General features: G+C 40.6%; 1 protein-coding gene across 26 annotated transcripts in view; it reads right to left on the reverse strand.

The window, feature by feature from the left end:
* Positions 1-27385, reverse strand: part of rims2a (regulating synaptic membrane exocytosis 2a) — a 143123-nt gene that overhangs the window by 27286 nt on the left and 88452 nt on the right. For 11 of the 26 annotated variants that reach the window (XM_069655882.1, XM_069655871.1, XM_069655870.1 and 8 more), the window contains 11 exons: positions 26776-26906; positions 26124-26295; positions 25616-25769; positions 23056-23124; positions 20428-20566; positions 19962-20063; positions 17393-17509; positions 14308-14493; positions 12624-12730; positions 4820-4852; positions 2626-2726 (listed from right to left, as the gene is read on the reverse strand). In XM_069655882.1, coding sequence (XP_069511983.1) covers positions 2626-2726; positions 4820-4852; positions 12624-12730; positions 14308-14493; positions 17393-17509; positions 19962-20063; positions 20428-20566; positions 23056-23124; positions 25616-25769; positions 26124-26295; positions 26776-26906 — 1311 coding nt within the window. The remainder of the gene's footprint in view (positions 1-2625; positions 2727-4819; positions 4853-12623; positions 12731-14307; positions 14494-17392; positions 17510-19961; positions 20064-20427; positions 20567-23055; positions 23125-25615; positions 25770-26123; positions 26296-26775; positions 26907-27385) is intronic. The other 15 variants (XM_069655891.1, XM_069655889.1, XM_069655898.1 and 12 more) reach the window with 7 other exon arrangements.

Consider the following 27385-nt stretch of genomic DNA (forward strand, 5'->3'; position numbering starts at 1 on the left):
AGACTTATTAGTTTAGCTCTCAGCATAAAAACAGAAGTAGGGATGATGTTATTACATAATGCGTATTAGGTCCGCCTTTTCAAGGGCCAGAATTTAGTTCAAATGCACAAAAGAGACATTCAAGTTGTAAAAAAAACATATTTGGCTGAGGCTGTGTGGATTTTTTTTTTTTACGATATGAGATACGGTCAGGGAACTCAGAGTGTCGACAGCATTTAGAAAAAGCAGTTACAATATCACATCAGCATAAATTCCCCTTATCCCCCTCTTTTATCAACAATCTATAGCGTGTGGACTAAAGCCCCTTGTGCCTAACTTTGTGCATAGGCTCTACGTTAGGGGCGAGGTTCAAAGGGGTTGCATTACGTCTATGAATCACATCAATCAGTGTCAATTCCCATTGCTTTCCATTGCATAATGCTATCAATGCTAAAGCCGCATAATCAAGCTTGCTAAACTACATTTACACTGAGGCTTCCTTGGAAGCTCAATAAGGATTACAATCCCGGCACCACTCGGTTTGACAATGTTTGTAAGTGGATGTGTTTAAAATACTGTCTTGTGTGTATTTTTGATGCACGTTTACTGTAGGACAGCCTGAACTGAGTGTTACAGGAACTGTTTTGTATTACACTGCAGTTTTAAGAGCAAATAGTTGTTTAATTATAGTGAGTGAATTGTTTTATCAATAACACTTTGAAGGAGGATAATGTTCAACAGACAAGGACAACTCACAATTTATCAATCTGCTTTTTATAGACTTCAAGCAAACACATTGGTTACTTCTAATGCAATAGTTTTCATACCCCGGACATAAAAGGAGAGTTGGACTGAGAGCCTTGGCCCAGACTTCAGCGAGAGCCCAGGCTCAGGCCAAGTTCTCTAAACATGTTCAGGACCTCTGCCGAAAAGTAGTAAACACTTGAGTCTGCACACACTCATTGTCACATTCCTGGAATTTACAACCAAAGACCTGAAGGCTTAGTTCACCCTGAGGAACTGAGAGAAACTCACTTACTCAGTTCCTTCTTGTTGTATCTAGTCATACAGATGATTTTGGTTCCATGCGCTTCACTTAAAGGAAAAGTTCGGTATTTTTTAACCCAGGCCTTATTTTTACAAATTTGGGTGTCGAAATGACTCATAGGAACAGTGGCGGCTGGCCAATAGAGGGAGCTAGGGCGCCGCCCTCCCTAGTGAAGAGTGTGTTTTTATTTTTATTTATTTTATTTTAAAAAACTAATATTAACAAAATTACTTAAATATGTAATATATATATATATATATATATATGTATATATATATACAAAAAAATATATACATTAATTAATGTTGGAAATGTGGTAAACTAGCGTTAGGCTACTCGTCTCTGCTTTAGGGGCGCTCAGGGACTGTTGCTAGGGCAAAATCCGCGCATATCAACGTGAATTTGGCCAATCAGCGCCATAGAAAGTAATCTGGGGTAACAATCTGAGTCTGTCAGTGGCAAAAACAAGGACTTTTAGTGGACCAGTGACGTGCGGTCAGGAGAGGCAGGGGAGGCAGAGCCTCCCCTGTCATCATAAATAAAATATATAATAAACAGATAAATTAAATGGTTATATTTATCAAATGGTTTGGACTATAAACTGATTTTCCATTTAACTTAAACAATTTGGATCGTTTTTTATTAAAAATCGCTGAATTTTCACATTTCCGTTCAAATACGGGGAAGAGACGCACAGTGAGGCAGCAGCAAGCTGAGCCTCACCTTGGATTGCGCAATCCCTCACAAACTGTGCTCTGCCATGCAATGAGAGCGTGTTACTGTCTCTCTGTATGTCGCCAATAAAACACTTTCAAACACTTTTAATATATGCCCCCCTGGCTTTCCATAGTTTAGCTGATGTATATAATATATGTGTGTAACCTGTTTAGTGTGCTCAGCGATCTTACAACGGCAGTGAAGAGGCACTGGGTGAGGCAGGCAGTTTTCTTGCCTCAACGTAGGGGGCGCTGGTGAGCCCAGAAATGTTTATGCTACTCCGCAGCTGCAGAGTAAGTGGCAGATCAGTGGCAGGTCAGTGGCAGCTGCCTCAGACACCGGCAACTGGAGTGGAAGGCAGGAAGCAGGAAGTGCCACTACTCGCTGCCGCTGCCACGAATTGAGCCAGCCCTTGCTGTCAAATGGTGAATAATCTACTCTGTTGTTGGGTTCATATATTTGTAAATCTGATTCTGATGGAGTCAGTGCCTCACCAGCCATGAACCTCACCGCACGTCACTGTAGTGGACGTACTTTGACTGAGCGCAATTGCCCCAGGGGATTATGTTGCAGCCATTGCAGCCTCTCTGAACCTTAAGTAACCATTTACTGTTTTCCAACCTTTGAACTTTTTTAAGTGTTTACCAGCTTAACCTTGTTTGTGTGTCTTTGTGCATATAGTATGTACACTATGCAAACATCAATACGCATGTGCAGTAGGATGTTGCTTTGTGCATGTGTACATGCTTGACTGCTTGCAAAGTGTGCCATATGGCCTATGTACGGTGCATCCATGCAAACAGTGTACTGGAGGTATATGTCTTTTTTTGTGAATCTGGAGTACTGAAGCATACATCCAGCATATCAGGACATGGTGTTACCTTGTGGTAGTCCTGCTCCAGTCTGGAGTCCGAGCCTGCTCCCTGCTTGTACTTGTTCATCTTCAGTTTCATCTGTCTGGTCCTCTCCTCCATGTCCATACCTAGGCACACAGATGGGAGACTGTCAGATGGATAATGATGCAGTGAGGAAGGCCTGATGGAGGGACATACTGTTATGGTGAGAGACTGAGCTATGAGCCATGAGCTGTGACAAGGACAGATCTAATGAGAAAAGCTGAATGGTTGGCTACATTAACAACGAAACAAAAACACAAACAAAATACTGACTGGTAAACATAAGCACACATTGCTGCATTTGATCAGTTGTCACGATTCCAGTCGTAAGCTGTTTCTTTAAATGGGCTGAGCAAAGTCAAATAACACAATTTACTAATTCCTACAAGATAGTACAGAAGCTTTGGATACAAATACTAGAGATCACTAAAATTACCACCTCAAACGATACTTGTGACCACAAATCCTTAAAAGAAAACCATCATCATCATCATCCTGTTTGTCCATCTCATCTCCTCCTAAATTTAATGAATCACTGTAATTTGTTTCGTATTGCTGAGCTTGTGAAAGCAAAGCACAAGCAAACCTTCAAACCTTGTTCTGTGAAGGTAATTATGCCAGTGCTTAAGACCTACGCTCATTTTCTGTAACTAAAAAGGAAAAAAACAACAATTAAGCCTTCACAATAAATATTTTTTGTTTAAACTGCTACAGGTGTTTTTCTTTATAACATCAAATTGCAATTGCCACAGACTAACAACTTTCCTGCATCCATTCTCTCCACTTGCACTCTTTCTCTGCTTTTGTGTCATATGAGAGCAATGATCACGTAAGGGTGAATGGAAAAGCACAATTGCCATGCACACATACAGTATGTTTCAGCTTAACGAACAGACACACACATGCGCGCGCGCGCACACACATGTTGATTGTTTCGTGTCACCACACTGCTTAAGTTGCATCATATGCCCAATTCTTTAGTTTTCTCTTAATGACATGTTAATGGTTTTTGCAGATGCATTACACGATCTGCTTGATATGTCAAACAATATGAGCAAGCCTTGTAGTTTTGCTGCTTTAAAAGTCACATTGCAGTCAGAATATGTCTGCACATTGTTTGTTATGATGACTTTGTCTTCGAGATCACTTTATTTGAAATTCAACATTGGCAATGAGGTTATATTTGCAACGATTAGCTTCACTGTAATTTGACAAAACATATCGGATGAATAGTGTAGGAATTTCTTGCATATATACATACACCCCCAATCTTTAGTGTGGAGAGATATCATAAAGTCAAGGACTGGTTTGACATTTTGGGAAATATGCTCATTAATTGTCTTGCCAAAAGTTTGATGAGTTAATTAAACTTTTATGTCCGTTTGTTAAACATGTTGGAGTTAGCAGCTGGTTAGCTTAGCTTAGCTTAGCATTAAGCCAGATAACAGGGAAAAAGCACACATGGTTATTTCCAAAGGTAACAGAATCCTCCAACCTGCACTTGTAAAGCTCACTAATAAACATGTTAAAGTTTATTTTTCTTTACAGAGACGTCATAGAGTCTCTGCTGGTTGCCTGGAAACATCCAAGTGACTACATGACTCCAAGAAGTGCCCTTAAGAATTGGAGAGTATCTGTAAAACTGACCACATGACCTGAATGTCAGCTAATCAACCTCAAAGTCAATGTTTAATTTCAAAGCACATATTAAGTAGTGGTTATCAAATACATATTAAATCATAAATTACATTTTTAAAATGTTGTCTTATAAGCTACAAAATTAATTTAGGGAAATGTTTAATGTGTCCACAGAGAGAGTAATCCAAATATGGTACTCTGCTGTTAAACACTGACAAGTTTGTTCTAGGTAGAAAATAATAACATGTCTTCTTTCAAGACCTACTGTAGGGAAACCACAGTGGTGTGACTTTGACCATGCTTCTATGAACTGTAAGCATACACATTCTGACGGAGCACAAACTATAAAGAGTGCAAAATGAAAAGCAAGCTGGAAGCATCGTCTAGGCCAGCAAAGTGAGAAAATAAAAGACGACTGAAATGAACGACGGGAAGGTGGGTGGGGGAGGGCAAGCCAGGAAGATGTACAGTACAGAGTGAATAGAAAGAGAAGAAGAAGTCAGATAAGACAGAAGGTGGTGAAGAAGAAGAAGGGACAGACCTGAGTTCGTCCAACTTGGTGAGTCCGTGTCTTCTGGGATCACATCACAGAATGGACAGACACAGACAGAGGAGAGGAAGATGGATGTGAGAGGATGCACGAAGGGTTTGGGGGGAGACAGAGTAGAAGAGGAAGAAAAAGAGGGAGGGCCACTCAATCACCGTGATCACCGAGTATGCCAGGTTTGAAGGGTCAGAGTAAGGAGGAAGAGGATGAAGGGTCAGGTGGGAGGCAGGTGGGGAGGGAGGGACACAACACAACAACAGTACGACACGACAATGACGAAACAACGAGCACAGAACACATAAACAAAATCATAGAGTACACCAAGAACACACAAACTCCACCATGGGCACAGTGAAAAGTCAAAAAAGAGCAAGAGGGTGCGAGGCCAGGACAGGCTGAGGTAGATGCTTAGAGTTTAGTTATTAGAAATTAGAAAGGGGGGAAGGTTGGGAAGGTGAGGTTCTGTGCTTTAAAGGAAAAAGAGCTGAAACTGTAAAGAGATGTTAAAGTCCCGGACCAGATGGAAACTCTCGACATCTGAGGAAAGGTAGGGAGAGGGAGGAGAGGAAAGGAGGGTAAAAGGAGAAGTGGATGTCACTTGAGTCTGCATGAGGCTACTGTGGGAAGACAGCCTGGAAAAATAACGTGAAAGAAAGAAAAGAAACACAAAAACAACACAAACTAAAAGCACAGCGCAGCAGGCACACAAAAGAGAGAGCCAACTACCCTAAAGATTTTCAGCAAAGATTGTGAACCTTAAAAATATCGACATAACCTTAGTAAAGTGCAAGAGTGAACTTCATATGCATACACACCAACACACACACACAGGCATCACAGTGTCTTTCTGAAAGACGGTTATGCAACAACATCAACTGCTTGCTTTCAGGCATCTTTGTTGCTTCCAATTACATATTTCCTCCGTCTTCCTATTATTAACATCCATCTTTCCTTCCGCTCAGCCTGCGAAGACCCGGAAATATTCTGAGGAAGATTTTGTTTCATTTGTCTTTCTTTCCAAAGATTAGCTGTGCTTTAATTTCCTCGTCTGCTGTCAATATACCTCCATATGTTTCTTCATCGTGTTCAAGCCTCGACTTGTGGATCCACATTAGATTGGGGTTCAACATTGGGCTAAACTCTAGCCCCCCTCTCAGAGTAAGGATGCCCCCCTCTGTCCACAGTTCTGTCCTCCAACCTTCCTAACCTCCACCCTGTAGCTGAACCTGACAAAACCAACAGTGACAGCTGGGAGGGCAAAAGAAGCCCACTCCAATCACACTTAAATATCATATCCCCTTGCACAGAATTTGCATTTGGCTCAATTAGTACTACATTAGAGTGAATAATGAAGTGTCACATGAATAAAAACACAATGTGAGACATCTGCCTCACCAGTTTTCATCTCTTTGTGGCAGCTAACATCATCTCATTAGAGAGTCAAATGATAATATAGAGCGCAAGTGAATTTTCCCCCCTTACTTTAGCCGCATCATGTAGGTCATCAGGATAAGAGAGTGATATATTAAGACAGAGATGGGAGTGAAAAACTAGAACAAGTCCCTCTTTGGTCGGTATGGTATATTACATTTAACCCAACAGCCTCTGAATGAAAAATGATTCCAAGAGTACAGGCCCCGACTGCAGACCCAACCAAAATACTGTTACAAAAAATTACAAATGTTGTGAAAGATGATGGGCTGGTAACATAACGAGCAGATGTTACCAACAACTTCACAGAAAATGCCTGCACGTAAGAGTTCAAGGTGGAGCCCAATAAAAAGTTTTGTTATTTAAATAGAGTTTGCTTTATATCTGTTTCATGCTAAACATTTGGCCCAACTCCACATGGGATTACAAGACAGCACAGCTTTATACCAAACATGACACACAATATATGTATGTGTTACGCGATTAAAGGTGCACCAAAAAGCAGAAGAAATAAGATAGTTTATTCTGAGAAGGCCAGGTTTTTATCAAATGACATAAAAACTATTCTGCTTCAATCTAAAAAAAATAATCTGTAATCAGTACAAAGTACTAAAAGCAATCACCACTACTTGGATTTACAGGTAAATTCCTTGCAGGTTAAATTCTTCACTCTTAATCTTCGCTACCGATTGCTTTCACTTTTGATTGATAAATAATACACATGCATTTAACACACAATTTATCACATAAGTATATGACGCAGACTATCTAACCCGGTTTCTATAAAACCATTTCAAAAACAACTGTGCCACATGCACAAAGCTATTGGACATTTTTTTCTAAGATCATTTACTTTATTTGCTTATATTTCAGTCCTTGGTGTATCTTTTCTGTTGAAAGTCCAAAGATTATGTTGTTGTCATTACATGTTCTTGTTACAGAGCACAGAGTAATTGGCTTGTGTAACAAAAAATATAGTGAACAGTAAGTGGTAGCAAGTGGTGTGATCACTCTCTTATACACATTTACTGTTGAGGAGCCTTCACCGGCCTTGAGATAGCTCCCACTTTGAAACTTACACGAATGTGTTCGTGCTCCGTCAGCCTTTCCAGGATAAATAATGGTTGGAAAAATATCCAGAGATGAAAACAAAGAGATCAAGAGAGAACCATGGAGTTTAAAGAGAGGTCGAATATCAAACAAGTCAAGGGAGGGACTAACAAAGTCAGAGACTGACTGTTGACGGCACCTTAGAGCTTCACTCTAAGGCAAAGACTTTATAGCCATGACTGATCCCCTGGACACCAACTGGAGATGCACTGAGCTCACATTGTTAGCCCATACACCAGACTACATGGGACATATTCAGAACAACTCTACAGCAACAAACTCATCAGAAAAAAAACTGTGAGAATGGTGAGGAGTCAAAGCTTTTAATGTCCCTGTGTCACACGGTAAACAAATTATATATAAATGCATCAAAAGTAGCTGCAGATACTGTTTCTGTTGTTTTTTATCTGCCTTTTTTAAATGGTGATACTGTTTAAATTAAGTTGCATCTACAGAAAACAAATCTAATTAGATCCTTTTTATATAACATATCAGCTAATGACATAACAGGTGAACGTAATTGCGGCTTAATTCATATGGAGGCGAAGATGTGTTTCCATGGAAGCATATTAAGCCATTTAGAGCATGCACAGCTCCTCAAGACACTGCTGGTGCCATTACCTTAGCAACACATTTCACATGTTCCCGCTATGATCAATGGGTGACAGCACTTAATCAAACTTATTTACAGTCAATTTGGAAAAAGTAAGACACTGGGTCAAGACACAAACAGAATATATGTAGGTCTTTTGTAAGTGTAATGAAATGGATCAGTTTTCAAGCTCTTTGTGATGATGAAGAGATCAGAGTGACGACAGAAACACCAGCTCCATGCTGCACTGCAAACCCACGCCAAAGAGGAAGGGACAGACAAACAGAAGGACGCCATCCAGAGGCTGACCTGGACAACCTCACGTCACTTAAAACTATCCTGCTCGCACGCTCCAGGAAATATTTAACAAAAGCCCTCTTTTATTTGCATTTTTATCACTTGTTTTGTTTTGTATTTTGAAAACATCTTTCTAACAACCAGCTTCTACTGAACATTGTCCAAGTCTGGCTTTGGTGAGGCTGTTACGAGTCAACTCAAACTGTTAGAAAAGCAGGGAAACTTTTCAAGGGCAAATCTCTTTGGTAGAGTATTATTTAGACTTTTGAAGGTGCATACTTTTATATAAGTCCATGAATAAGAAAGAATTTACATTCAAATTTGGGAAAGTTTTAAGTCGAAAATGTTTCAATTTACAAATTGAGTTTTATTAAGATTTGACCAAATTATTATAACCATCATCTGTTTATTTTTTATCCAAGTGAAATGATCAGTGAACAGACGAATGCCTTTCACTGCTGATTCAGTGCTTTGCTCGAGTACAAATGGCACATGATTAAAACACTACGGTGTGACTGATTTCTCACAATATCTTATATACACTTCTTCTTACAGCCTTGACAACATGGACCTTAAGTAGCATTTCTTTGGGTGTTGGATGGCACATTCTGTAAAATCTTTGCTATTTACATTTAGTGATGACGGGTCTCACCATCAGGGGGTAGTATATCCTTTTTTGTTGTTGTAACAAATGTCAGGACAAATAAATTAAATCTGCTGCTTACTGTTCATGGACTTATACGATTGATTGTGAATAAGTCTAATACCCTATCAAAGTGAAAAATAAGTGTCAAAAATTCACACCCAGACCAACAGACCTGTAAGGGAGGGGTGTGGCTGTGTCCCTCCATCAGACAAAGAGCCATTCAGCCCTCGCTGCTGGTCCTCCCATGTCACTTCTATAGCAAGACACGCACGCACGCACACACACACACACACACACACACACACACACACACACACACACACACACACACACACACACACACACACGTACACACACATACACTCATTTTTCCACACTACAGGATTCTTCAGGATTATCAAAAGAATTGCTTGTCAGATCATTAATGTGTTAAAAATATAATTTTTTGTCTAATATCCTATTAACACACTGCTTACTTATTGAATTTATTATGCATATTTGCGGCAGTGCCCAGTGGTAAGGACTGGCAAGATAGAAAAAGACCTCTTTGCCACTTCAGCACTGAAAACATGGACAGCTCCTTATCAAAGATAATGAACTTTGCTCCATCTGCTGGCCAACAGGGGTAACAGTCGGCTTCTACAAAATACAGGATTATAGTTTGCAGTACTTTTACAATGCAAAAACATGTGGACATCTTAAACTATAATCATTTGTTTAGATAAGAAATTTTTTTTTAATAATTCTTCTAGTTTTGGCAGAAAATTGCAAAGAACTGCAGTGAACATGAGTTATGTATAACTGCCAGTCTTGAGATGGTGTTAAATAATCCATGTCTAATTAAAGTGATTGGTGATTTCAAAATGGAAATAGAGAACTCTGCCAGAGGAGGACAATCCCAACAACAGCATTCTGTGCACAACAACATCAGCTCTAGCTACATACAACAGTTTCATCTGATAATTCCAAATCAACTCAATAGAAATGAACAACAATCAGTGCATATAATAGATGAATGTTAGACTAAGAGTGAACTGAAAAGGGACTATTTGTGTGTGTGTGTGTGTGTGTGTGTGTGTGTGTGTGTGCGCGCTACAGAAAATAAGAAGGAAGTTCTTCAGTTACACATGAAGAACTTGTGTTTAGCGAGAGCGCCCACACAGCAAAGTCACACCATCACACTGTTCAGAGGACTTGCCTTTCCTCCCATTTACCGGGGGGCCTTGTGGTTTTTCCTCACAGTCTGCTGCTGGTAGAGAGAAAGATGGAGGCTCATGAAACGTTAGAGCTCTGAACCCTTATATTGGTTCTGTAAGTCACAATTATATGGCAACTCAAAGATTCCACACACAAACACGCCGCTATCTCAAGATACTGAATATTGTTAGAATACGAAAGGCTATGAACTCTTGTGTAAAAATATTATAAAATGTGTGGCTAATTGCACAATGCTTTTGCTACTATTCTCATAATACAACACACAACTCTCTCACAGCAGTATTTGGCCAGCAGAAAATCACTGAGAGCACAATATTTTTTAAATATTTATAAACACAGGTGTGGCTTTTTAGAGACCTAAGACTGAGTATCCACTGAGTCAGTCGGCACTACAGCAATGGCAGTGATGTATGGTAGCAACCCGCAGTCAAAGGACAGAAGCATGCCACATAAACAGATGGGAAAGTAGGAAGTGGAAACTGTGGGGAACTCCACTTTCTGCCAACAGTCTGGCTGTTCATTCAAGCCTGTGGATGAATGTACTGTACATCAACCTGTACTATACACTACTTGCATCAACTAGCTCTCATCCTGGCATTATTATTTTTTAACTCCTCATTAACAGTTAACAGTTTTTTGAAGAAAGGAAACAAGAGCATCATATTGCAAGAAAAAGGAGAAAAAAAATCGCAGCTTCAGGACGGTTTGAAAGACTGTTTCTGAAGGAATATACACACCTGGACGACCATTTTGGGAATCGGGTGCCCTGAGTTCTTCCCCTGATCCCCCATTACATGTTTCACACATAAACATTCAATACAATTAGTTGTGTGCACGTTAAATGTATGAATAAACAAAGCACAGTCATGAGACCAAACACGAGCAGGTTTATCAACAGTCCAGCACTTCTCTGTGCTTTTCTCCCTCTCAGCAAGGGGCAATAATATGGTTTCAGGCAATAAAAAGCTACAAACACGCACACACACACACACACACACTCACACACACACACACACACAGACGTTTGCATTACATAAGCTGAGTGCCATACAGCTCTGTGGGAGCTACAGCACAAGGTCAGATCAATACCTCCCCACACTGCCCACTGAGTGCCAATGACCTGAAAGGTAAAGTGAGAGAAAGAGACACAAATATCAAGAAAGAAAGGAGGAGAGAGAAAGAAGTCAGATAGACTACCTGACAGAGAGAAAAAGTAGAACGAGAGATTAGGGCAAGAATAAAGATGAAAAGGCGACACAAAGAGACGACAGAGAGGTCCAGACAGAGAAAGTGATAAAAAGATGGCACAGATACAGAGAGAGGTGGGACTGAGAGAGAAAGAGCAAAGGAGAGAGTGAGGAAGATGGAGAGAGAGGCTGGTTGGCAGCTGTACAGAAGACAGGGAAAGCCCTCATGGACTCTGACAATGATGAAACAGCTCTGTGTGTGCTTTGACAAGTTCTCAGGAACTGGTGGAGCTTTTTGCCCTCTTTCTATCTTTGTGCCAGTCATTCTCTCAAATCACTGCAAAGCTGCAACAGTCTTTGTTTTTCACTGCGTTTGATTCAAATACACGGGTAAAATAATCACTGCTTTCATCACGGTTCTTGTAAAGTACAAGCGAGAAGTCACTACAACACATAACATTTGTCAAAGGAGTGCTGAGGAACAAATGTGACTTCAAATGTAGCTTTCTAGTTGTGAGGACGTTCAAACTATTGTGCCTTAATCACAGCTCAAAGTCTTGAGTTAACCCTGTTTAATAGATACACAGAGTAAAGCATTTTTATAGCTTAGGTGAAGTATCTCAGCAGTTCAGGAAGCTAAAGCAAAGTGAGTAAAACTCAACACACGGAATACAGGAGGATACGGTTGAAAAGAACATCTGTACAATCTAGGGTCCAAACAGGCCAGGGTAAGTACAACATGACGACACATCTAAACTGAAACACAGCCACAACAGAGGAAGGGTTCGTTAAGCAGAAAGTCAGCTTAGCATCCAGTGAACCCAGCCACCCGCTGTTGCAGGCAGGGTTTTGGCCTTCAGAGCAAGGGGCTGATCAACCAGCATTCCCAGTCTGAAAGACTAAACCCAAACATTCAGGTACAGACCTTCACAAGGCTCTGTTCCTTCGTCTCCATCTTCTGAGAGAGAAATGGAAAAGGAACCGAGTAGAGATGTTATGGATGGAAGGCAAAAGTAAACACCGATGAAACATAAATCCGCAAATAAAAATCCTTGCATATTTGATATGATCTATAACTTACAGTAAAAGATTTCAACAGCCAATCAGTAACTCTCCTTTCTCAGTCAAAACTTAGGATGAGAGTCCGTAATCAGCTTTGAAACCAAAGCTCCTCCATAGCTCTTCCTCCACCCCAATCAGCAGGGGCACCAAATATATACTACATCATTATAAGGTACAGCACAGAAGCACATAGAGAGTCCCCGTGCCTTTAAGTCTCTTGACCCTGTGATACTAAAAAAAAAACAGGTGACTTACTTCTGTCTTTCCCCGAGGGTGGAAGCTGGGGAAGTTGTCGTCCTCGTCTATTGGACATGGGGGTACTGGAGGGACTGGTCTGGACCGATCCACTACGAGGATGCGCCCTATATGACAAAAAATAGTTGACAATGAAGTGAGGCACCAAAGAGAACAAGACCTGATGGCAGATGCAGGGCCAGGCCATGTTGCACCCACATTACAATGTGAGGAACATAATTTTCCAAAAGAAAAAAAGAACAGCCATCTGTTTGATTTCAGAAAACAAAGCTTAAAGAATAAAAAAGTAAAGCTAATGATAAAATATATGTATATCAGACTGATACAGGATTCATTCAATAATGTAGGATCAGTTTAAGAAGTTATTATTTATAATAATTTGTCATATTTACCAGCCTCTAATGAAGTTATTCGATGACAGCAATCGTCACAGTGCACAGCTGAGAGACCGTAGTATCTGTTTAATTTAGCAGCTGTCACTTTTAGCACTGTGAGGTTGCTAATAGGGGTTTTAAAAATCCTTGCAAACAGTTTACAGTTTGACAATGTTTAACCTATTTAAATGTATTCATTCTGATTATTATATGCTTTAATCTGTATCTCCATATACAAAACCAATGCAGACAGTAATGATGTTTGGCACATGGCATGGGAGTGGAGGGATACGTTAACTGTAGGGAGCTGAGCTGCAATAAAAGATGCCAGTTGTGAATCGCATGTACAGTCGACTCATCAAGCTGAAGGAGAGAAGAGTTCAATGCAGAAACAGCAGACCAGTGCGACCATGCGTTCAGACTGTCCCCAAAAGGCTTCAACACAAGACAAAAAAAAACAAAAAACAGAATGCCATCACAGGATAAACGGCACCAGTTGATGTTAGTAATGAAATTAAAGTAAAATGTTGGTCCATCACTGCTATACTCACGCAAGCGTATGAGCAGTATGTTCCAAATTAAAACAGCACTGTGTCTACGGTGTCAGGACTGTCGTGCCTGGGACATGTGTAAAGAAATACAGCACCAGTGCTTTTGGGGACAAAACACAAAGTGGGTTGTGGGGTAGTCGTGAGGGGGTGGTGGGTGAGGTGAGGTGAGGCAAGGAAGCAGGGTATTGGGAAGGTGGGAGGTAGGTGGTAGTGATGTGGATTTTCTGGTTCATTCTGTGAGTTAGTCAGGCTCGGGGTGGGTGGCTCATGGAACGGAGTCTGAACTGGTTTAGCCCTATTAGTCCTCTTGGCTAGTAGCTTGACTTGTAGATTAACAAGAAAAACAAACTGTGGTCAAAATATAAATAAAAATAATAATAAAGAGACTTGGTCATACTGTTGCTATTAAGGGCAAATCATACAGCATCAGCAAGCTACGTAGCATTTCTAAATGAAGTTATTTGAAGCTATTAAGGAAAGCTAGGCAATGTTAGGTAGCCTAGGCTATCTAACTGATACTTCAGTATCTAGCTTGAATTTTCCAGTTAGCACCATTATAATAGTTGTAATGCAATCACTAGGCTACAGTCTGACATTGTTCCTTCGACAATAGTTTTCAGTCCACTTTTTGATATTAAAGCTAATGTTTAATGTATCTCTCCCCCCTAGACTATCTATGCCCCAGGGAAATGAGTGAACAACTAAAACTCCCGTCTGCTTCAGTGCTAAGCTGGTTAGCGTCTCCGATCTGGGTCACACCTCGTCAAGGCAGGTGAGGGGGGGGCGGATCTCCCAGATGGTAAGGACGGCATGGACCTCATGAGCGAAGAGTCGTGGGGGCGTTCAGTGGAGCGCGAGCGGGAAGTGGGGCGCTCTATAGTGGGCCGCTGGTCTGCAGAGCGGGACCTGCTGTGATACTCGTGTCTATCCATGGCTCCGTGGTTCCTACAGAGGTTATTGAGAGATAGGCAGGCACTCAGTGGGGCCCCAGCAGGGCAGGGACAATATGCTGGCAGGGTGGACAGTATGGAGGGCAAAATAACTTGCTGCACCCTCAAAACCAAGGTACGCAAGTTCAAAGAACATACCTGTTGTTGGGCATGTTTTTAATCATTTTTTGTTTCTTCAATTTTTGTTGTGACATGGACATAACTTGACACTTTCTCAGAGTAGGCAATTAGAAAGTATGCTTTAGTTACCATCAGATTTCACTGTCTACGACCAAACATGTCTCTTAAAGGTGATTTTCATCCTGTATTGAATTTGAACCACTACAGCCTGCTTTGGAAACGGGTGTACCATAATAACAATTACTGGTACATGATTTGCATAATTATTTTTGCAGCAAATTTACCCACATACATTTAAGGTCTTTTAAATTGACAAAATGAAATTATTCAGCAGCTCTTTAAGAACTTTGAGAAAATTTTGTGTTAAAAACTACATTTCAAATTAAAAAACATAAATCCAGGATGTATGTTATCAAGGCTGCAAAATTGTTCTGTTCTAGCTGAATTACTTAGTTTGCAGGGTGGACGGTATATGGATGGAGTGCTAGGTGGATCCTGTGTGATGTGGTACCTGTAGTAAAATAACTGTGTAGAATTGGCAGGGACTATGTGCTCTATACGTGGTGGGTGAGTGTCCATTTGCAATATGTTTGAGGTAGAGTGAAATGTGAGGGAAAGTGGGGTCTATCTTTACATTGCATTCTAATGTTTGTATTTGTTGTTTGCCTTCACAAGTATTTTTGGCACAGTGAGGAGGAAGGCAAGTCTTGTTCATCTGGAGAGCTGGAGAAAAAAGCAGGTGAGGTGTTTCAACAAGGAAAATCATTGAAAATATACTGATATTGTGATATTGTGAAGTTAGCACCAGAAAAGAAGAAACAACATTGCCATAAAACTTGAACACAGTACATATTAAAAAAGTGAAGTAAATATTTGACAGAGGTTGAGAGCATGCACAACTTCTTGAAAGTTTCAATTCCTCAATCTTAAGCCTGCGGTTTTATGATTAATAAAACAAACAGTATTAACTAAATCATACCATCATACCTAGACAAGTTGGTGTCTGCAAAATACAACGGGGTGGGAACTGCTTCTTATAAGGCTCACAGACACTAGAAGACTGAATAATATTAAATCATATCTTTGGTAATGTTTAAATAAAGGTTTGAGGCATTTAATCATTTGACTATGTATTAATAAAGTTAATGTTGTCATAGTCTTATAGTGTCTGTAGCCTTTCAAAGTATGAAACATTGTCCAGTAGAGGAGATGCCCATTTTGTCTACGATAACAAAACAAAGTCACATCAGCCAGTGATCTGAGGTAGCGCATGAATCATTCATCAATTTACAATGATAGTCGACATAATCATTAGGGGATTCACACTGTGAGGCTGTTATTGCTAATGATATAAAGGTTATTAATATGTGTGTTACATATCAAACTTGTCATTTGGTGTGATATGATTGATAAAGCCATGACGTCCACACGCTGCACTTCAGAATAGCATTTCTTCCACGATGTTATCACTGGATTAAAAGTGAATCCAAAACCTTAGTTTCCTGTGCTTGTAAAAGCTGCTGTTCTGACCTGTATACACTGCAGGTTTTGTCCCACTCAAAGTAGACTCTGGGGCGATGCACTTAAACAACAGAGCCAGGAAAAACATGTTCTCATGTTCTGGGAGGATAGCACCTCAACTGAGACACAGGCCGAAGGGCTCTAACTCCACTAATGCTCTCTGTTGCTCTTCTTTGGCTTCTTTTCCTCTTCCACGTTGCTGCTGTTTCTTTATTCTTATATCTCTCCAGTTCTCCCTTCCCTTTTGCTTTTACTCTGCCTGGGTACAGACAAAACTGTGTCTGTGTGAAGAGAGGAGGGAAATCTATTCTATTCCTCTGTGGAAAACACTGGGATGCTAGCTACTGTCCACTGTGTCAGTTGAGACAAAAGAAAAGTGGGAGAAAAGATGGACAGTTCTTGTTAATGGTTATATAGGGTATAGACTGAGCCTGAAGTGGAGCCAAGCTGGGCCTCAGGGAAACTTTGTGACACATTAATAAAGTCACTAAGGCTCTTGGGCTGGGTTCTGAGGACTCATCACTTTTTTTTCTCCTGGAGAGGAGAGAAATGGCACAAACGTCACGTTATTCCTGACTGAAAGCCAGATGGCAGCAGGCGAAGATTGAAGACGGAGAAAAGTGGAGTCATTTACAGCGTTTGGGGGGGCATGTGAGTTCTTTCTTTTTATTGGTGCACCAGAATGCTGGCGTGGGTCCTGAAGATGGATGGGTGTCAGCATGCTTGGAAGGGCCTGGCAGCCCATTCTGGCCAGACACAAGAAGCCAAAGGGCAAACACAGAATTTACAAAGCTACTGTGCAGCCCAGAGCAATGCATCAGAGATGCCATTGTACAGGTGTGCATTAAGCAGCTGCAAATAGCATGTAAAATAGGACAACATCAAAACTCACACACACCACTGATTAACATACTGCTGTTGGAATAATGTACATGGGTACATATACAAGGACATCAACGCAGAAACAGTCAGGTGCTGGCCAGCACTTTTCTCAACAACCAGAATACAAACAGCTGACATCAGCAACACATATCGCTCTGAGCCTCAGCATACAGAGGCAGGTTGTGTATTACTACTTTACATCAACATCTTCAGAGCTGTGATGACTTTTTAACAAAAACCGATATCAGTCAGGATATCATTTTCTGTCATCACATGTACGGATCACGGATAAAATAAAAACGGACAAGGGACAACTTTAGGAGACCACACGATGGCGGATGCACAGATGCAGCGGCAGTGCATGTCTATACCTCTCGTAGTCATAGTCGGAGGAGTAGGCGCCCTCAGAATAGGCACGGGCCATCCTAGTGGAACGCAGTAACCTGACTGCTTCCTCTCGGCAGATCGGGTACACGCGGTGGTTTCGGCTGCCGAAGAAATATCACAAAGTGTAAGCATCACAGCGTGTACGGTTTTTTTTCAGGAGAAGAGGGAGTGACATAAAAAAGACCTGCAAAGAAAAAAAATCTTGTAGTACAGCTTTTGGATTCCCTCTGTTGTCTTTCTGAGCACAAAATGAGCGATTACATATAAACTGAACTGATTAACTAATAAACCTAATGCATCAACAAGTTTGCAGGAGAAACCACCTCTGCTGGACAAAACTTCATAACCACAAAACACTTATCCATTTTCAGTATTGCCATACTTCACAGTCACTCTTTCGTTGGAGAAGATGAAAATCACACTTGCTCACATGGGAAATTTAGGGGGCGTAATGAGAGGAATGTTTATATGGTAATGACTGAGATAATGAAAAGACAGAATAAGCAATGCTGACATCAGATGGATGAGGTGTATGGCCTCAAAGTCACTTATTTTTCTATATATTGTACTACTAAAAAATAATACACATTCTGTATATATTTGATCTTTTGCAGAAGAAATATATACTTTAACACAACACCACAATGATGGCACTGACAATGACCAGTTTCTTTTTCAGTGCATCCAAAAACCATGTGATACAATGTTGACTTCCTCAGTGCAATGCAGTTAGGGGTAGTTATTAATGTCATGTGACTATTATAAGTTTTTACATTGCATACACTACAGTGATAGAAAACATGCCAGAGTGTCAGTGCCATGTGTTCTTCACCCAAATAAAAGATTTCCTCATAAAAACAAAGAGGTTCAGGTTGGAGTTGAGGTGGTGTTGCATTAGATAGTAGAGGTGCAGAGATGGGCTTCATGCATGCTCAGGTAAAGTTCTACCTGGGGTCCTTTTGAGGATCATCAATAGGCTGAGTATGTCTGGTTCGAGGTAGGGTGAGAAAATGGCTGCAACCACATGGAGGAAGGAGAGAAGACAGAGATGGATTCGAGATGGCGCTGAAGAAAAAGTGGAGGAGGAGAAGGAAAGGAGAGACAGAGAGGATTGGAGATAGACAGAATATATGCAGACAGATGGAGAGGTGAGGAAATCAGAGGAGAGAGAAGAAGTGACTTCTCAAAGAACAGGATGTAAAGGAGTGAGAAAGCTTATAGGAAAGGTTGATGTAACAGTTTCAAAGAGGAAAAACAGGCAAGGAAGATAAGAGAGACTGAGAAATCGCATGGTAAGGAGATGTCTTCCTCAGCTTTACCACACAGACAGATAAAAGTGGTGCACTGAACACACCAGCAGAATTATGGAGGACAGAAGAGAATAGCACAGTCCACACACCTAAATCTGCTTCTTGCCTTTTCTCCTGGATTATGAAACAAGTTAGGACCATGCATATTATATAAGATTTCAACTTTAACAGGAACAATTTTAACATCCCATTAAACACAGTGAACATGACATGAGTTTTAAAGAAAATACCAGCCTCACAAAAAGCTATACAAGTCTTTAGGAGCATTTTATAATTGTCGTTAGTCTGGGGAAATTCCATATTTTCCATGACTCATTTCCTGTGTCATTTTCAACTGTTTTCAATAAATAACAGGACACTGTTAATTATTGCAGAGGAAATACACTCAAGTGAGCACTGTCCCAGACAATTTAGATAAGTGCATTTTCTGCGTCTGACACTGATTTAGGCCAAGCCTCAGAAATATCAAATAAAGTTAATTGGACAGGGGAAAGTAGCTGCGGCCTGGCAGTGCCAAGGCTATGATTGGACTCTTGGAGCAACATTTTCCAACCCTCACAGAAAATAAGTGCTGATGGAGGATAACTGACCACTTCCACTTGACCACCTCTTCCATAAAAATAGTGAGATACATGCAAATGCAGTATGCAGCATTTGCAGCACTGGCTCCAATTTTTTACCTGCATAATTTTATTCTACTGAAGCTAAGATAGAAAACCTTATTGTTATTTACTCCTCCTACACAATGTAGTCTTAAGCAATTCTGCTATTTATGTAGGATTTTAACTGTCAGACAACTTTTCTGATGAGTAAGTGAAGTGACAACTTTTTGTCTTTAAGAATCATCATCTTTTTATCATGCTCATTTATTTCCATTCCTCTTTAGGAGGTTTGGAGCACTACTGTTTGTATACATGATGGAGGAAATTGGAGGGAGTAGGCATTTAGGCAGAGATTCCACTCTATCAGACCAAAACATTTTAATCAAATATTTCAAAGGAATGGAGAAAGTTGCTCTATCAAGCAGGAATACAAGAAAGAGTTAAAGCACCCGGACACAAGGTCAGCCCCAGAGAGTGTAAGGCAAACGGCATCGTGCATAAGTGTATGCGTGCATAAACACCTCCCTGCATGTCTTCAACTCATCAGCCCCCACTTGTGCTTGTCAGCATCTGTTCATGCATGCCAGAGTAAGCACATGCATCCACTGCACACAAGTGTAAGCTGGAGTGTGTGTGTGTACCTGTCAGGTGAGTAGTTATCTTCGGACACACTGTGGTGGTCCACTCTAGTTGAGGAGCTGTACTGAGAAGGCCTAAGGTCAAAGGCTGGGTCCAGACTTCTGCTGTGTGACAGAAGCGGACTGAATCACCCCTCATGTACTTTACACACCACACACTGCCACTACTGGCCAGGGGGTTCTGCACCTTGTTTATGTGAAGCGTTCAGAGTAACTGCGAGACATAATGCATCTCACTGGGGTGATTTTGAAGGAATTGCGAGGAAAGCACAACTTAGTCCTACAACCATATCGATGACTGATTTTACTGTGACTAAATTTACTCCTATCAGAATCGTGAGGATCAAAGCATAGAAAATAAGGCATCATCCTTTAATGTCAGTTTGTTAGAGAAAGATATCCACAGGGAGCTAACTGTGTATACCCACAAATCCAGGGGCAGCACAGTAGTGTCCAGAGCATTAGTTACCTGGAAGGTGGGGGAACACTGGGAGAGCGCGACCGCGCCCGGTTGATATCAGCTGACCGAGAGCAGTGGTTAGACGACATCACCTGCTCAGGGACCGACAACGTGGAGCTCTGGAAGTCTCTGCCATTTGGCCGGTAGTCTTTGAGGACAAGAGCGGATAAAGGAAGGGAGGGATGAAGGGACAAAGTTAAGATTGAGAGGGTGTTTGTATTCTGACACAAAAATACTGTAATGGTTAACTTTAAATTACAAGACAAACACAGTAAACACACTTACTTTTTGTGCTAATATAAAACCCAGTGAATTCCCTGTATATTTGAGTCTGAAACATCCGACAATGAAATATGATGATTGCAAAAGTTCCAGATCCATTTTAATACCACTGTGTAATAACCAAGAAGAAGCAGAATAAACTATTCTAAAGTTATGCTAAATTTTGATCTGCATACACACATGCTGACTCTCTACATTCTAACACTGGGGACTAAGTTTCAATAAAGGTGCAATTCATGTGCTGTCTTAACACTGTGCATTAAACATGAAAAGAGCCTTTAAAAAATCAGAAACATTATAATGAATTTTCCCTGCAAGACTGACTAGTCCATTGAACTTGAAAGAGTTCATTAAGCGATAATCAGACATGGCTAGCAGCTATAGTTAGGGTCAATGCAAAGTTGATTGATATTCAATAGAGTGTAAAGCACATTAAAATGTGTTAAAGAAACCCTGAATTAAAAGTTGGAAAAGAAGGAGAGGTAGGAAAAATTGGAGGTAATGATAAAGAAATGTTGACCTTCACTTGAGGAAGTTTGACATATTAATATATTATAGTTTCTTTTTGACAGGACGTAGTTGCACATAATAATTCAGATAAATCTATAAGCATATTTCAAACTCAATGGTCCATCATAATTGCAAGTAAATATAAGTCAGTTCTGAAATTCTGATTGGTTAATTGTCACGTAATGTATTTCTACTACTCTCATACAGATTTTAATCAAGAGAAGCTAAAGACAAGAACAAACTGAACAATGTATATCCTTCAACAAGATGTATATTATTTATGGCAATAAAGACATCTGACATTTCTGAAAAGGAGCTTCAAGCATAGCAAACAGTGCAGAGCCAAATTAAATGTACATTGTTCTCCAGATTCATGCATAAGTACAGTCTGCCGGCTAAGCATGTATAAAGAGAAGAGCCTTTACTGATAATTTATGCGGTTATCAAGGAGTGGGCTGCAACAGTGCAGACGTAGGTAACAACACACGGGAGTGACGAAGCAAGATTTACTGTGCAAATGTTCAAGGTCAAGTAAGGCGTTTCACTCTAATTTCACCTATTGCATCAAAAGAGTCGAACAACAGGAGCTTTAAAAAAGTGGATAACATAAGCAGAACCTGCAGTGATTGCTAGCATGCACTTCTCTGGCGTGGTGTACCAATCTAGACACCTGACAGTTAGTGTATTAAAAATATATATGCTTAGAAAATGTATTTCCTTACCCATTTGAAATATATAGTGTCGATAGTTAAATACAAAGACTGCAGACATGAGTTAATTGAGGCCTGCCAAAGGACTGCGCATCAGCTTTAAGCTAACTCTGGTACAATGCATCAAATGACAACTTTTATCTTTAATATTGCACATGGTCCCTTTACAAATAAAATACATAATTATATCAATTTTAATGTCTTAGTAAAAAAGAAGAGAATGTGACCAAAGCTGAGTGAAGGGGCATTCCCTTCACTATGAACAAAGTGCAGGGGACTGGCATGGTGAAGCAGTGAGGGGTTCCTGAGAATGTTAAAGAGGCTGGAGGAGGATTTCCCTCTGCCACGGTATCATCAGTAGGCCCTGGCTGCTGTTCTCCCCTCTCAGTCTGTCTCTGTCTGACAGGGGTCTGCTACATTAACTAACTCTATTTTCCTTTCCTCTTTATGTCTCAGATGCTTTCCCTCTCTCCTTCTCTGAGGCCTTTACTTGCTAATAGGGATGTAAACCTTTACCACACGCTAAACACAGAACAGGCAACTGTCTCCATTTAACAGCTTTCCTGCAAGCATGACAGGAAAAGCAGCATGGCTTTGTCACCTATTGCAGCATAATTTTCTTAGAGATTGATACTTTATGTGGCCATATTTCAGGTATTTTCCATTCGTTCTTTCTGACTTCTTCTGAAGGTCTCTGGCAGGTAACAGCTCTGCTTCTCCCTTTCTGATGTGCAGCGTGGGTGTGCTGCTGAAGCCTTGGTGAGTACAGCAGAACAGAAACTAGCAGTGCAGAGGCAGACAAAATCTCAGTGCTCCCTCTCTTTGCTGCTGCTGCTGATGGGCTGCAGCATTTTACCCTGCTACTGTTGTATAAAACAGTCTTTGTGAGCTGTTCAGGCCTAGCAAGCATTTGACACACAGTGACATGTAAAGGTTAGTTAAGCTCAAAGCCAAGGCAAATAAGCACAACATTATTAAATGTTAATATGGCAGCATCCTGCAAACATAAGCAACTATTTGTTACTTTGTCTCCTGATTGTCTCTTTGTTTTTTAAATGTATTTAACTTATTGTACAAATAAATGTATTCACATGCATTATAAGTGATGCATATTAATACGACCACAGTATATTACCTGTTATTACCCCAACACCATCTTCACAATCGTAGTCCGAGATCTCACTGTCACTTATCCTCTGGGATCCTTCCAGAGGGGAACAGAAGAGAGAGCAGGGTGTGCAGGATATAATGAGGAAAGAAAGAGAGAGACAGAGAGGGGGTGGAGTCATTTCCTTTGCCTCGTTTGTTTATTCATCCATGTTTTTGTGTTATGCCTTCCTGTTCTGAATGTAATCTTTACTGGTTGAAGTGACGGTCCTAAATGAATCCAAATGAATATATTATGTTGTACACCACCTCACAAATACAACAACAAACAGTCCCCCAAGAGGCCGCTTTGCATTATATATGTGAAAATATGAGTCAGCTGTGACAAATAATGCAGCGTTTCACTGCTCGCCTTCAACAAAAACAACATCTCTCTTCTTCTGAACTGTGGCACTTTTAAATGACACATTCAATCATTTAATTTACATGTGAAGGAGGTGGTGGCAGAATTGATATGGCTTTACAGCTCTTTCTTGAGTAGCCTTATCACCCCTGCTTGTCCCATCTCTTTAAAGTATGACCCCCTCCCTGCAGCCCCCCCACTGCCTTCACCGTTCAGTCAACTTAAATCAACTGGACACATGTGCTTTATCAGAAATGACAAGTGCTGCACTCTGGCACTGCCGCTCCCAACCTCTCATCTCAGTTGGCTGGAGACTTTTTACAGCTGTCAGCTCTTTCACCTCACACTTACACAAACACCCAGAAAATCATCCTGTTGGGGGAAGCAGCCAGGCCGTAAGTGTCTAGTAGAAGCAGTACAGTGGAGCAGTCCTGCGTAACACGGACTACAGTGAAGTCAGTTACAGTATGTTTACTAGTATCTGGTTATAGAAAGTAACAGTGGTTGGAGAAGGGCCATAATAGGAACTATTGTTGGGTTTGGTTAGAGGAAAGTGACACAAAAATCGAAGCCTTCCTTGTTTGTTTTTTAAGTAAATATAAAATCACTGTTTTGAACGATTAAGAGGAGTAAGCACGTAATCACAAGTATCACACAAGACTCACTCAGAGTCCTCATGTTGTGACAATTTTAGAAACATATTCACATTCAAGACACACAGACACAAGCAAAGCAGAATGGGTTGCAAAGTTTGCCAAAAACATTTTGTGCAATTTTAACAGGAGAAAACGCGTACCAGGAAAAATGTTACTGAATATATATAACAAAGGAAAAAGCAAGTGGTCAGAATCAAGGTAATCTGTATCTGCCATGACTGGCAGTTAGCCTGGGTTTTTAAACACCACTTTAGGAAGAGGAAGTGCAGTTTTGCAGGATCTGGTTGTGGGTTGCAGGATAGGATCATGAGTTAGTTTACAGGTGAATAAACAGAGAGGGAGAGACCACTGTGTCCTAAACCTCTGTTTCCCTGAAGTGTGCCCGTGTCTGATACCATGAGTGGATCTCAAAAGTGGGGTGTTAAATTTTGCAATCCAAATACGGCAGCAGAAACATGCACCCTTCATAGGAAAAGGGGAGTTAGGGCACACGGATGCATCTTTAAAAGGACAGAAGGACACTCAGGTGCTCTACAGAGTAGCACTGCCTGCGAGTGTGAGGGGCCTTTACCTGAGTTGTGTGAATATGAGCCTTTGTCTGTAAAAGTAGAAGCAGTAAGGGCGATGTGACATAGATGACATAAAATAAACTGAAACATTTATAAGAAGAAGAAAAAACAGTCTGAAAAATGACTTGACCAGAGGTCTAGTCTCTTTGGACTAATATCTGTTAAATAAATGTGTTGGAAAATGATTCTTATTGTTGGAAAATGGCACAAGCCTTGTTCTTCTGTACTAGACTGTGTGTGATCATTCACTTTACAGGGGAAAAAAATAGTATAAATGATGCCCTCCTTGATCTTTTTCAAGACCTGTGCAGTATTGTACATGTTTTGGCAAGAGCAATGTGACAACAACACAGTCTCAGCAAAAAAGTTTCCATATCACAGAAGCTGAAATTTTGCATAATCCACTTGAATAGATTTAATTTAAAGAGTTGACACTACAGGATCACAGTTAAAGGGGAAAAAAATACTATAAAGAAGGATCCTCCTCAAAATTCATATGGGCAGTGCAAAAATAAAAAATGATACATGTAAACTTATCATTTAATTAGCACCATCATTTTCTTTACTAAGTTGAGAGCTTGAGATAGTTAAAGTAAAGTTTTAAAGTCAAGCTACACAATATCTTTTTTTGGTTTTGTTTTAGTAAATTGATGTATTGACTGAGGAACCTTTGCCCTGTAACTGTTAAGAGACCTAAGCCACTCATTTCGTTATCACTCATCTAAAATCACTGGCATGTACTGTATGTGCTGCAGTGCAAAGTGTCTCACTAACCTACTAAGAGCTTTATGATACAGACTTGAGGGATGACCACTGCCTAATAGTGTGTAGTGTGATTCATATTTCTTTTAATGTATATTTCCCTAAAGGGTGGCCACTCTCATTCTCTCTCTTTACGTTAAATGTCAAGATAATCAATACATTTTGTGGCATGTGTCAAAGACAGGAGGGGTTACGCACTTTGCAGCCGCCGTGTTGGACTCTCTCCATGGAGCTGCCTGCGCTGTGTATTTGGGGAGGCACGTGGGAGCGGAATAGAGGACACATCGTGGGTTTGTAGCTTGTACCAGTGTGGCTCGTCATCCAGAAGAGCTGTCTCTAGCTCGATAAGGATCTGCCAAAGGAAAAGAACATCTATTGTAACATCTATTGCCCCAAATATGTCCTCACTCCACTTGTTGTAAAGTTACCAAAGTTTTTCTCAACAACAGCCACTTGCCACAATACTTTGGTGAGCCCTTACAGTGAGGGTCTATCCCCAAGATCCCCTTCACCTTTCTTGAGGTGTGTTAAGTGATCATAACAGTTTTACACAACAAATGGAATCTTTTTGTCTATGTTGGACAAAGACTGAACCATCAAAACCTTGTAATGGTCAGAGCTTTATTAAGGGCCTGAGCCTATAAAAAAAGGATGGGCTTAGATACAGTCATTGAGTGTCCCTGATGGACGGGTTTGGTTTTCTTACCTCTCCCAGGAATTCGCTCTCCTCCTCCCTCACCCTGGCTTGGTCCCACAATGTGATCTCCAGCATGCGCTCCCGAAACTCCCGCCGGTGCACCGGCGAATACATAAAGGTCTGGTTCCATTTGGGCTCTAAGGATTTCTTTACCGTTTTTGTTCTCCTCTTGCTTTTGTCGCTGGAGGAACAATAATTCAAACTGTTTTTATTTACAACCATGATAGGGTAGAGCCACGAATACAAAAGATCAATAACACGACACAGCACAGAGCACATCAACGTAGCATGCCGTTGATAAGAATGAGGTGGCAGGATGACTGAGTATCTTCCTGAAAATGTCTAAGTCTTGCATTCTTCATAGGCAAAAACTGCATCCAAACTGACCTCAACAACCAACAAAGTAATTCCACACATCCACATATACCCAAACAACCGTTCCTGATGCTAATGGCTGAGAAAAAGAATGACCTTGTCATATCACACTTATGTTCCAGAAAATCAACACAAATACAGATTCTCTTTTTGAATACACAAACCACTTCAACCCACTATTATCAATATCTTCCTGAATGGAGTGAAATAACATGACATCAAATGAGTGGGGTGGGTAGAGTAAGCACATGGTAATTGTGGCAACGGTAACTGTCGCTACGCTTACCTTCTATCAGGGAGGAAGTAGATTTTAACGTAAGGGTTCCTGGGCCGGCCATCTTCCCTGGGTGGCAGGTCTTTGGCGCCCAGGATGGTGACGATGAGCTGATGGCCCACTTTGTCATACCATAGTTTGACCTGCAGGGAAAGAGCAGAGATGGTCTGCTGAGAGACTGATATGGGTGAACAAACAGAGGGATTAATGCAGGAGAAGACCAGAAGTCAGAAATACACTTATTATTGTCATTTCAACAAAGGTTATTTTTTGCCTACAGAGTAAGATCTTCTCCTGTATTCACCCTTCAAAGAGAAGAAGGAAGGTGTCTGCCTGCTAAGATGATGTCAGGTCACATGCTTAGTGGAGCAATATATCAGACATCAAGTTCTCATTACACTATGGACTTACTGTATTAGTGTTAACATATGTTAAAATAACACCAAAATATAAGTGACAGTTTAGTCTAAAGAGAACGTTCTTTAACGAATAGATGTGTTTTTGTAATTATGTGTGTTGTGGCGTGATGTTTTTCGTTTGTTTTGCTTTAACTTTAAGTGTTTTATTTGTTTAAGCTTGTCATTAAAAACTTCCCCTGCAGGAATGAATAAAGTGTATTGAA

Source organism: Semicossyphus pulcher, unplaced genomic scaffold (assembly GCF_022749685.1).
Source record: "Semicossyphus pulcher isolate SPU_LCO1_2020_fin unplaced genomic scaffold, fSemPul1.0.p SCAF_9, whole genome shotgun sequence".
Taxonomy (NCBI): domain Eukaryota; kingdom Metazoa; phylum Chordata; class Actinopteri; order Labriformes; family Labridae; genus Semicossyphus; species Semicossyphus pulcher.